The sequence below is a fragment of the Colossoma macropomum genome, unplaced genomic scaffold, assembly GCF_904425465.1.
Source record: "Colossoma macropomum unplaced genomic scaffold, Colossoma_macropomum, whole genome shotgun sequence".
NCBI classification, from domain to species: Eukaryota; Metazoa; Chordata; class Actinopteri; order Characiformes; family Serrasalmidae; genus Colossoma; species Colossoma macropomum.
In genome coordinates, this window is record NW_023494799.1 from 29,469,109 (window position 1) to 29,481,866 (window position 12,758).

A 12,758-nucleotide genomic window follows, 5' to 3' on the forward strand; every position below is an offset into this window, starting at 1 on the left:
CCGCGGTGATGCAGTCTGAATGAGCCTGGCTCATATGGAAGGTATGTGCTGAGCGTACGGCCTCTGCAGGAGGGTCTGGAATTCTGCTTCACGCAGGAACGCCCTCCTCCTTCCTCCTCATTAACCTAATCCCTCCGGCTCACTCTCCTTTCAAACCCCTCATCTCACGCTAGTCCTTCTGAAACAACACCTGGTGAGCTACAGCAGAAAAGCTCTCAAAGAGGCCACAGGGCTTTTTCAGGCACTTGTTCAGGGTCTATGCTATAACAGAAAGGCATGACAAAGTTTAGAATTATATGGCTATGATTCATGCAGCGCTGCCATAGTTTGCTCAAGATGAGACTGTACTTAGTCAATGTCATGTTGCAACTGTTAACAACGACTTCAGCAGTAGATCTTCAGGTAAGACCATATGACACATTACAAAGATCAATAGCAGATGAGAAAGTATGTCAGCAACCTGAAAGTCAATTGACCTGTAACAAATCTCCCTTTTCCAGCCTCAAGTAAACAGAGTACAGTGGGGTCCAAAAGTCTGAGACCACCAGTAAAAATGCTTCTAATTTTAATTCCTTTCTTGCAAAAGCCTCTAAATAGTAGATCAAATCAACCCGAGAGTCGTCCAAACAGCTTGACGATGACAGGATAAGGCTAAAAAACAAGGGCCTTAATAAAGTCAGGATCACAAATTTGCTTAAATCTGAAAAGTGACCTGAAACTAGTGCAGACTTTTCAATATTCCTTCTTCATTTTACTTGTAACATTTCTTTGTTTTAAATTTTTCATACTTCTGAACTTCCAGGTTTAAATAAAAAAATCCCAGAAGTTCAATGTGATCTCAGATTTTAGGAACCTATCTGAAAAACTGCACATTAATCACAAGTAAGATCTTTTTTTCCACTGTGACTTTGAATGTTAGTAGGGATGCACTGATACCACTGTTTCTCTTCCGATATCGATACCTGATCCTCAAGTATCTGCTGATAATATCAGAGTCCTAACTCTGTCTAACCTAACTACATAATATATACCTATAAATCTGAATATTTATACTATTATGCTTTTCAAATATTTGATTTTGGTAAAAGCAGTGTTCTGTGTCATAAATAAAGCACATTAAGTTTGAATAAATGGCACTTACAGGTTGGATAACTGGTTTCAAAGCATGGTTCATCTTTAAATGCTTAATTAAATTTGATGTATTGAAATTCTCGAAATACTGGTGTTACAGATTTTGCATTGTGTGTTTTTATTCCTGCTTGTCGTGAAATGATCCCACAGCGCCAACATGCTGCTTGCTTCCGTTAAGCTCCATCTACAGGTGCACACACAAGCGGCACTAGTAGCGCACGTATGTGTCAGAAAACGATTCATTGCATCGGTATTCTCTACTGCAATAAGTGCGTTTACATGCACTCAATAATCAGTTATCTGATTATTCAAATGGTCATGTAAACAGCATGCTCTGATTATTTAGTTCGGAGTAAGGTCTAGAAATTCAATTAAGAAATCCAATAAAGAGAGCTGGATTTTAGCCCAGTTATCAGATTTCTCAGTGCATGTGTACCCTTACTCTGATTTCTTTCGGATTTCTCAGTCTGTGCATGCGCGAGAACAGACCGCAGTACCAGAAATAAGTGAGCAGTGCCACCGCAAGATAGCAACAAAACACTTTTGGAGCAGTGCTGAAACCAAAACACATGCCTGATGAAAAGAAGGATTTTAATATTCTCCATCTTCTAGATGATGCATGTTCATATTTTCAGGTAAAGTGGGGCAATGTCGCGGCATGAAGTTTGAGTTTTACATTACGTTTACGTCACGTCTTCTTCCGCGAGTTTATTGGCTGGTTGTAAAGCAGAAATCTGATTACTGCCTGACTCATGTAGACCCAGAGTTTTTGATTACTCAAGTGCATGTGAACGTGATCGGATTACTGACAAATTCTGATTTCCTATCAAATTATAAAGTGAATATAAACGTACTCACTGTATTCAAGTGCCAGTATCGCAGTCAATGCCCATGAGGCATCAGCGCAACACTATACGTTAGTAACTCACACTACATGATGGAAGTGTTCTGAGCTGCTCACATGCTTTTAAGCTTTCAAACGAAACAAGACGATCTGTTTTAAGATGTGGCAGGATGATATACGATGTGTTGGCTTGACCAGTCAAACCAAGCAGCAGTGCTCTGTAAGCTGGAAAGTATGTAACAGTTAATAATCTGGGAACAATAATGGGTATTCAGTGAAGACAGTCATCATTTGAAGGTTTACAGAATGAACATAAAACAAGGCAAGGCAAATATTTTAAATGATATAATCCATCTTCGAATAAAAAGTTGGAATCACTTCCATGACAGTTCATCTCATACTGAAAATATATATTCTCACGAACAAAGAAATCTCTTTGTAGTAGTCCCTGCTTTTTTCCCCTCCCGTGGAAATCACATGAGAACTCATGACGAAAATTTCCCAAAACAGTGGAAATAGCACATGTAGCCCAGGAGGCTTTCATGAATTGTGATTCTGAACTCGGAGAGAGAGGTCAGAGCTACGCGAATGTGGAAATGTCTGAAGGCTCTACATGATCATGACATTCGACAGCACAAAGAAAAGAAAGACTGATTTTAAAAGTGTTAAAAACTTGCTATTTGTCAAGCTCTGCTTCTGATAATGTTGCTGTAACAAGATCAAAAGTAGAACAATCATATTTCATACTGTATAATTCATTCTGATCAGTTTCGTAAATTCTACTCCATGTCACGATTTCAACGCACGCTTTAGTCAGAAGAACGACCAAATCAACATGCATGACTGCAGAATGACTGAGCCACAATGCCAGAGGTATTTGATGGGCCGAGTGCCATCCTGGACACAGACTAAGCCTAGTCCTAGGCTAAAAAGGATTTGTCCTTTTCAGCAGATAATCACCAATGACATTATAATTTGGTCTGAGGCTCGGTTTGACCAGTATTCACAAAGCTGGCCGTAAATCATTAGAGGGCAGCCTCTTCAGCAGACGGTGCGAGCTTAAATCCAAACTGCTAGGCCATGCAGTGAGCCAACACTCAGCCTGTGTGTTTGGGCAGACAGGAGGTTTATGCAGACAGAAGGAGGAGAATAGAGGGTGGGGGACCGACTGGCCTGGATAGAATGTCAAACACAAGGCTGGGAAAAGGATTAAAGCAGCCAGAGGTGGCCGAGTCCTGCACGTTTGCAGAATTTCCTCTGGTAGCTGCCTGGACCCACTATTGGGTCTTGGTGTTATTATTAAAGCAATCTAAGAAGTAGTTATTTATTTGAGAATGTCTGAATCAGCGCACCTGCATCTGCGCAGGGAATTTCCTACCTTTTGTTACAAGCCAGATGTCCACTATTACCTCAGAGATACAAGTCTTTTCAACAGATTTCAGACTTATTAACTAATTTGCCAGTAATTCATCATTGTTAATAATGGTCACGCATTACCATTTGGTCATTCTCTGTTTCAGTAATGGGCGGCACGGTGTCGCCTCACAGCAAGAAGGGCCTGGGTTTGATTCCCGGCCGGGCGTCCGGGGTCCTTTCTGTGTGGAGTTTGCATGTTCTCCCTAGGTGCGAATGTGTGTGTGATTGTATATGTATGTCTGTCTGTCTGCCCTGCGATGGACTGGCGACCTTCTGCCCAATGACAGCTGGGATAGGCTCCAGCACCCCACCGTGACCCAGAAGGATAAGCGGTTTAGATGATGTATGTATGTATGTATGTTTCAGTAATTTACAATTCTGGTCAATGAAAAGCACCAGAAGTTCACTTGGTATCAGTACTAGCAGTTCAGCAATTGGCACTGTTGGCTGACACTGTATTGGGCAAGTCAGAGATGGCACAAATCCAAAATCAAATGTCAACACTGGGCCAATATCAGCAGAAAATGCTGGCTTAGATATCGAAGGGGAAAAATATGGATCGAAATAAAAATCCATGGCCAAAACACTTCAAAACCGAAAAAAACTCGGAACAAAACTGAGAACATCTTGGTCTTCCAATGAATTCCACTATTTTATATTCATATGTTTCTGTCGTTTTGCTGTATTCTGTGTATCGAGTAGGATGTTGTGTTTTCAAATGGTATTATACCTGTAATGGAGAATTTCTTGCGTGTTCTATCCCATCTTGGTACCCGGCATAAACAGTAACTACAGAACGCTTGTTAATGCCCCTTGTAGAAATGATGAATCAGTTCCAGACAGTCAACATTCACTGTTGATCTGCTGCTGCTCAAACTGTTTGAATGCGAGTGCCCTGACGGAACAGCATTTTTAACTTTTAATCTATTTCCTCTTTTTCATTACCGTTTAATTTATTTGTCTTCAATTTTGACACTTTGCTGGAGGCCTATTTAATATTTGTTTTCTTTCATCAAAAATTTTGGCCATTTTTCTCTTTTTCCACCATTCTCGTGCCGTTCATACCACAATAATTTTCCGCTGAAGATTTTTGGTCGCCGAAATTTCAGTGCATCTCTAGAAAAAAATCTGATCCAATCTTGTAACAAACCTATCCTAAAATAGCAAACACTCACATTGTATGATGTGATATTAGCTATGCATTTCTTCCTGTGGGGTAGATGAGCGTTTGACTAGCATGATAGCCTACTTTTAGATGCTCATCTTTAGTAGTTTTTAAAAGAAGAATTATCCATTAATATTGTCCGATACTCAAGGTTTCAGTATCAGTATTGGTATCAGAACTGAAAAAAGTTGTATCGTGCCATCTCTAATTTAAACCATAGGAATCAGTTCTATTGATAGACAGATTCTTTAAGTGAATACATATGATTATGATAAAAAGTGTTCAAGTTTGGTGAATGTATGGGTATTTTAAATCTTTACTACTTCTTTCCCTTGATTATTTGTTTATTTGTTTATTTTTAAGATCCCCATTAGCTGCTATCACGACAGCTGCTATTCTTCCTGGGGTCTACTGCCCTAGTGCAATAACAATCAACAAAACAAGTCATACAAAACACAGTAGGAACAATTTGGAACATAAAATAACAGCAGAAAGACAGAAAGACGGTAAGATCAGAAAAACAGAAGAAAAAAAAACACTAAAACGGAAAAATCACACTGTTTACCCTTTTGGTGCCTGTAAACAATGCCAAAAGTTCTCTTTTTTTGCAATACAAAACCTGCTAAAGTTTCTATTCTGTGTTCATTTCTCCACAAAGTAACACACTGTTAAGATCTTGTGGCTATAAAAAATAAGTGTATGTAACCAAAACCAATATGACACAATGCCACAAACAGATGCTCAAAAACAACAGACAGCGCCCTATAGGTTCTCTCCTATGAAAGTACAGCAAGAACAACACAGTCAGTTTGACTACCCACAATCAGGTATGTACTACTAGAGTACATAGTTACGTAAGAGCCACTGTTTTCCTAACAGAAAGGAATTCTTACACCTTCGTGTCAAGATTTGCCTGAAGCGTGTTCCAAATAGTCATTACTCACTTTCCTTATTCTAATCTTGCGTGTGTACTTAAATTTACAGCCAAAGGCAGAGCATGAGACATAATACAGCTTCATAAGAGCAGCCTTCATGTATCATCATCTTCATCATTCTCCTGAACAAGCTCTTACCAGCTCACAGCAAACGAATAACCACACATGTTCTGTTGACAGTATAATGACTATGCATAAGCAACTTTCCAAACACTTTGAAATCTCCATGGTGGCTACTAAAAGAAAGAAGGAAATATGATGCATAATAAGGTTGTAAAAATTTCAACACAGTATCAGAAAATCTGAATCAAGATTATCTGAGCTGATCACAGTTATTTTCCACAGTCCTGTAAGCTTTCACAAACATATGTTTACAGCAAGTAATAGCAGAGTAGTATTTGTTTATTTGGGCTCAAGCTGAATCTGTTGTCAGTTGGGAGCTACCAAGTTTTAGTAAGCTTTAAGCCACTTAAGACGCATACAATGATCAAAAAACAATTAAACTGTTCACTGCAATTATTTATATGGCAATTCATGGTTAGCTAAAAATGTCTTGATGGTGACAGGCCTAGTTCAGGTTTTCTGGATTGTTTATAGCTCTTGTATAGTTTTGTAAAATCCCTATTTTGCACAAGGACAGGCTGCTTTGCAATCTTTTGTTCTTAAGTAAAATTAGCATTTTTCTCAGTCAAACCAATCTGAGTAATATGTAAACAATATAAGCTCTGCAGAATGAAGATACAGGGAGATTCACTCGAAAGAGGCCCTGAATATTCTGTAATAACTCTCGCTAGGACGAAGCAATCTGAACGAAACAACATGCGATGTGCTCCTCAGTATATGGAGCTTCGAACAAGCCGGGATGACCCTGCATCGGCGCGATGAGGTAGGCGCTGGACATCCGTCGCGACGTTTAACCTCCGTTTGCAACTTCCGGGTGCATACCCCGTACCCCTTCATGTGTCTGGTAAAAACTGAGATCACTTCCAGCATCACATGTAACGCAATCGATTACACATACATTAAGGTATGTCGTGTATTTTTTTGGTTCAAATTGCATCATCCTAATTACAACAGAATATTTGGGGCCTCTTTCGAGTGAATCTCTCTGTATTTTAACACACATACACAATACATCAAAAATCGAACTGAATGGCGAATATATATCAGGCCCAAATATCGCTTATCAGTGTCTCTGATTACTAATAATTGGTTGACCCCTAATCGTTACACCATTTATACATATGTCACGCCGTTCCTGACTGAACTCATGCAAAATAGTGTCAGACTAGAGAAGATGGGTCTTCATAAAATGGGCAAAAACTACCAACAAGGCAAAAGAATGTGGGAATGTGACATTTTGAGTTGGTTTCCTTGACACTGATTAAGCCTAGCTGGGGATAAACTGCACTACCAGTGATGATTCATCAGAAATAATGATGATTTTAGGTTAGCCCAGTGCTGCGGGTCATGTTTCCACACAAGCATAACACCTCCTGTAAAAGTAAAGTTAGTCTGAACAACGTTAAGGAAGGAGAACACCTATTTTTTCCTTAAGAAAAGGGTCAACACAGCAAACTAACACCAAGTGAACACACCTCTGAATAAATGCCCTCCTCATGGCTGCTGGCACTGACTTAGCAAACATGGTTCCACATCATTTTAGCCTCAATTTTAGCCACAAGTCTATTTAACCTATTTAACGCGTATTAAAAGTGGGCAAAGGACATAGAACGAGGTGTTACCGTTTGTTAGGCATTAGAAAGAACACGTTAGACGTCTGTAGTATGATAACATACATACATACGTCTGAACGTCGTGTTGAAGTTTAAAGAAATTCATCTGCTCTGAAGATTATAGGGTTTACTGTAAATGACAGCAACAGCACCCAAAGGTCAACAACAGGCTCCTCTCATCGAAGATACTGGACTTATTTGACAAGGTTGAGACTAATATGTTGTTGTCATGTTGAAAACAAAGAAGAAATAAAAGTACTGCCATCTTTCTTGTCACTGTAAAAAGTGAGAAAGTAGCTACGAAGCTTAAATTGGCTGTTATTCGAATTTTCCGTTCCACCTTAAATGCTCCAGCGATTACATCCTGGCGCGTGTACAGGCTTCAGATTGTCCACAATGTAACTCCCGCACCATTTAAGGTGGAACGGAAAACAAGAATCCAATTTTCGGCCTCGTTAAAACGTTTTAAAGCAGGCTTTTGCCTCCACATGTGTGAAGCTCGTAGGGTCGCTGTACTCTGGACCATCTACTCACCCACAACGACACACAACACGTCGATCAAGACGAACAGCTTCTTTTTCCTCATGTTCGTCATGATTCAGTTCGCTGGCTGGAGCTGGAAAAATGTCGCCAATCTGTCGATTAATTCATCTGGTCGAAAGCAGAAGGAAAACACAAACTCGCCAACCTGCACTGCGAGTTTTTCCGGCTTCGCTCTACCTGCCCAGTGCTGTTTACGTTACCACAGTGGAGGAGAAGAGGAGTTGCTCACTCACTGACTCAGACAGCTGTGGATTCAGAAAGTGACAACAAATCCCTTTCTGCGTTCGCTCAGCATCGCTTTTAACACCTCGGACTGAAACGAAGGCTCTCCGGTCCGCGTTCCCTTTTGAAGCAAGTCGGTAACGTTATTAAGTTCTCCTCTCCTCCGCTGTTTTCCATAAAAACCACGCCACAGAGTCCCTTCCCTTCCTCTCCACAGCGCCTCCACCTTCAGATGACGCGACTGAGTGTGAGAAAGGCACAGTCAGAGAGGCGCGTAGAGGAGCCTCGACCAAAAAAAGGTCTTGTTACCTCAAAAAAAAAAAACGCCTCGAGAACATAGGATACAAAAACAGCAACCAAAACCAACTTTAAAAAAAAAGAAATAGAGAAAAAATGCACCCCAACACATAACATAGACCTAAAAGGGGACCCCCCCAGAATTTTCAAAATTTCTCCGTAAGTCAGTTGTTGAGTTAACAAAGTCATTCAGGGCAGTTTGGTGTGAAATGTTCAGTTCTGGAGTATATTATCAGGTAAGGATTGTTCACAGGGGTGGTGATAGAAACCAGACGTCTGACAAATGTAATGCCTCTACAAGCTACATCACAAAAACATGATTTTTTTTTTACATGAAATGGTTATGAATGCATGCTTGACGCCCAAGACATTGTTTTATAGTTTTGAGATAAACTTATGGACATCAATGCATTTTTTAAAAAATCCATTAATGGTGGAAAGATACATGTAAGGTGTTATAAGACAAAATAGTCCCCAATGAAACTTTTTGTTTTTAGATTTACCACTATTTTACCACTATCAGCGCTACATATTAACACTCAGGAGACTCGTATAGTCCACTGGTGGTTTTATATAGTAAATAAAATGTCTATATTTGTGTTGTAGTCATTGTGACTCCTGGTTCCCATCACCACCACTGTAAAGAAAACTGAGTCAGTAAGTTTCTCTTAATTCTTAATTTGACAGATGTCATTCAGCATGGTTTGATTTGAAATGTTACATTGTAGAGAAAAATAACATGGTGTTTCTGCACTTTTGTGTCTCCCAAATAAAAAAAATCAACCTCTATGAATTTTAATTTTACCCATCACAGTCTGTTATACATATATAACATCCATCCATCCATCTTCTAAACCGCTTATGCTCCTGGATTGTGGGGGGTGCTGGAGCCTATCCCAGCGTTCACTGGGCGAAAGGCAGGAAACACCCTGGGCAGGTCGCCAGTCCATCGCAGGGCGGACATACAGACATATACGTTCACAAATGGGGCAATTTAGTGACTCCAGTTGGCCTGACTGCATGTCTTTGGACTGTGGGAGGAAACTGGAGCACACAGAGAAAACCCACACAGACACAGGGGGAACTCCACACAGAAAGAACCCTGGTCGCCCAGCTGGGGAATCAAACCCAGGCCCTTCTTGCTGTGAGGCAATACATATGAACAGGTACACAAAATTGCATATAGTGGTTAAGATTGTAACCACTTCTATAAAATTTTAATACATTTAAATTCATTTTAATCAAGCTTTGTGCATCATTTTAAACTTAGACTTCAGATTTTGTTGTTTTCTCTACGTCATGGAAAACTTAGACAGTAAATTTAGATGTCAATTGTCTACACACACATGAAAGATAAAATACATTATATTGCAGTTCTAACACGTAAATCATCTCTGCTGAAGCGTTAAAATATTTTTTTGCTAATAAAAAGCATAATAACAATTAATATAAAGCATTGTCGCGATAATGACATCTTGTGTTGGTAAAGACACAATGTTAATGGTAAATGTTAATGATGTAAACTTAACAGTAGGCTACTGTAGAGAACAGTAAGAGACAAAAAACAGAAGGTGTTACAAAGATGGTGGAGCTATTGCAGTAAACACTGGGTCGAACTGATATTAATGTTTAAAAAATATTACAGCCTAAAGTTGATGTGGCATGAACGTTAATACTAATACACAAACACAAACCCATAACACTGACAGCACCTCACCACAACATTACAAGTCCAACTAGTTCTCATTTCAGCCTGAGGAGTAAGCTCACTGCACCTTTTATATAATAAACATGACAGATGAAAAGATACCTTGTTCGTTCTGCATCTTGAGTCTCCTAGTGTGAGTGATGAGCACATGTGCACTATGTGCTCACCTGCTAACTTATGTTTCCTTAAAAACTAGATTTGTGTGGCTTTGAAGAAACTTTTAAGGACTCAGAAGTGTGGGACAGGCGCATTTAGAGAAAAAATCATATAAATGATGAGTAATGAAAAAAGACTTTTAATATGGTGTAAATAAATATTTCTAGGAAACAATTTCATTTGAAATAATGTCATATCGTTATTTAATTAGCTCTTTATGAGTCTCAATATTGAGATCACAGTTGTGGGACATGCACAAAAGTGGCATTTAGACACACAAAATGCTTCATAAATTTTATTAAATAAATTTTTTTGTAATTGTTTTTATGTCTAGATGAGTAATAACACTGTGTATATATTTATCAAGCATCATAAGACAAACAACCATCGACTCCAATTTCCTTAAAGTGGTGGTGATAGAAACCAACCAACCAACCAATTAACCAACCAATCAATAAATACAAAGTTTTGTTTGTGTACTGTTTCTTTTTCTTACAGCACCATGCATGTCTTTTTCAGATGTTTTGGGCAGAAGCTTTATCAACTTAAAACAATGTCTCAGACTTTTCTTTGTGAGGGAGCTTTTAGAGGCCTTAAACACTTCAGCTTTCTGGTTCCTATCACCACCACAGTGGACAGTTCTGAGGTTTACATGTTTTTGTAGATCTGAGCATTTCAAACAGCTACAAACAGCAACATTGTTATAATGTTCATTTAATACATTTACTTTTTTTAAAATACATCTAAATTCATTTTAATCAAGCATTCTCATAAATACTCATTTAAAAAATTTTAAAATAGAGGATTTTGTGTTTTTTTCTACACCATGGAAAATTTAGACAGTACCTTTAGATGTCAGATGTCTACACACACTTAAAAGATAAAATACATTAGACTGCAGTTCAAAAAAGTCAGACAGCCAAAACATGTTTGTTGTCTAAAGTTTGCTTCTTTCATTTGATACTGCTAGTAAGCTATGAGGCTAATGTGGCTAATAAGAAGCAGAAGTCTGTCATAAAATTTCTGCTATACAGGCTTGTACCATCAGTGTAAACTTACATGAGCCAATTTCACCACAAAAAACACCAAACATGTCTTGGCTGATGTTGACATGTTGATTAAGGGGGAACATAATGTAAATTTATCAGTGAACTATTCCTTCCTGATTGTGAGCTGCTGTTCTTCTCTGGTGACTAAAGGAGCCTAAATCTACTCTCAAAAGTCTTGATATCTTAATGAAATACTGACTCAGGGAGAAGTAAAAAGCAACTTGCAAAAACATTTTGATCAGGTGACATGAAAAGTGCCCTACAGACCTGCGGAACCTGTTCATTCATACAGGAACTTGTTAGGTGCTGTTCTTCTCTCTTTTTTAGGGATCCCTTTGATCTACAATAAACTGTTAAAGTTCAAAGGTGAAAGGTATGAGCAACAGCCAAACAGTTCAGGTGCTGTCAACAACACAGCATGAAATCAAACCAAAAAAAGGAAGTGGGAGTTAAATGTGGAACTGAGTAAAATGTAGATTAGTTCCTTCACAAATATACATGTGTATCATGGCTGTCAAAGGAAAAACAAGCATCTCCAAAACGGCAGGTTTACAATAGAGGGCAAAAACATGTATGTTAATGTAAAGAGATTTTATTTGAAGCAGTTTTGTAGCATTTCTATCAGTCAAGTCATCATGGAATCTTACACAATGTAAAGAACAGCAGCTGAGCTCAAAGCTGAACATGCAGAAACCTAAACATGGCAAAAATTGGAGACAATTGTTTGTTGTTTAAAAGTATTATGGTTTTAAAATGCTCAGGAAATGTACAAATCTACTAAAATGATGCTTAACTACCAACGAACCAACTCTGTAGCTACAGTACTCTGCAAAAAAAAGTGCACATGAGAAATCTAGATTTAAAAGCTATTTTTGTAAATAAGTGTTTATTTGCTCAGGAAAATTACAATAAATACACGCAATATTAATAGAAATACAGAATGTGGTGCTTTTATGTATGGTATTGGTTTGGCCAAACAAATCTTTATTATGTTAAAAAGCCCATATTCTACATATTTCTGGTATTTTAATTTTTTCCCTGGGGTCCCCTTAGAACGTTTGTATGGTTTATGTGACAAAAACAGTCAGAATTAATTGTTACATGATCATTTTCCAGCCTCTCGTTTTCCCTTTGCTTTTAAGGCTGATATATGCAAATGCACTGTGTTCCGACTGGCAGCCCTGATAGTTCTGTGCATCATTCAATTAGAACTACTGTAGGCCAAATATGCAGATATATGTGTTCATTTTTCATGACACCACAAAGACCACAAATGCAAAACAGGCTGTTTTTGAAGCGTAGTTTCCATATGTGGACAGTATGGACTGTGGAGTGAATGATGTTGACATTGTTTACATACAACATCAGACTCCTATAACAGAAAAGCAGAGGGAGTTTGTTTTTTTTACACTGATTTTATTTAATAAAAGCACGCTGTTAATGAAATTGAACAAATCTGGGTGAAGCTGGGAGCACTGAGGAGAAATCTTACTGTATTTATGCTTATTTGCATTTATTATAATGCCATACGGTCCTTTTACAAGCAAAAACACATT

General features: G+C 38.5%; 1 protein-coding gene across 1 annotated transcript in view; it reads right to left on the reverse strand.

Annotated features, from left to right (window-relative positions):
* The window catches only part of plpp2b (phospholipid phosphatase 2b), a 29,624-nt gene extending 21,378 nt beyond the window's left edge, over positions 1 to 8,246 (reverse strand). Inside the window, exon 1 of the mRNA XM_036586479.1 lies at positions 7,762 to 8,246. Coding sequence (XP_036442372.1) covers positions 7,762 to 7,822 — 61 coding nt within the window. The 5' untranslated portion in view covers positions 7,823 to 8,246. The remainder of the gene's footprint in view (positions 1 to 7,761) is intronic.
* Positions 8,247 to 12,758: the final 4,512 nt, after the last annotated feature.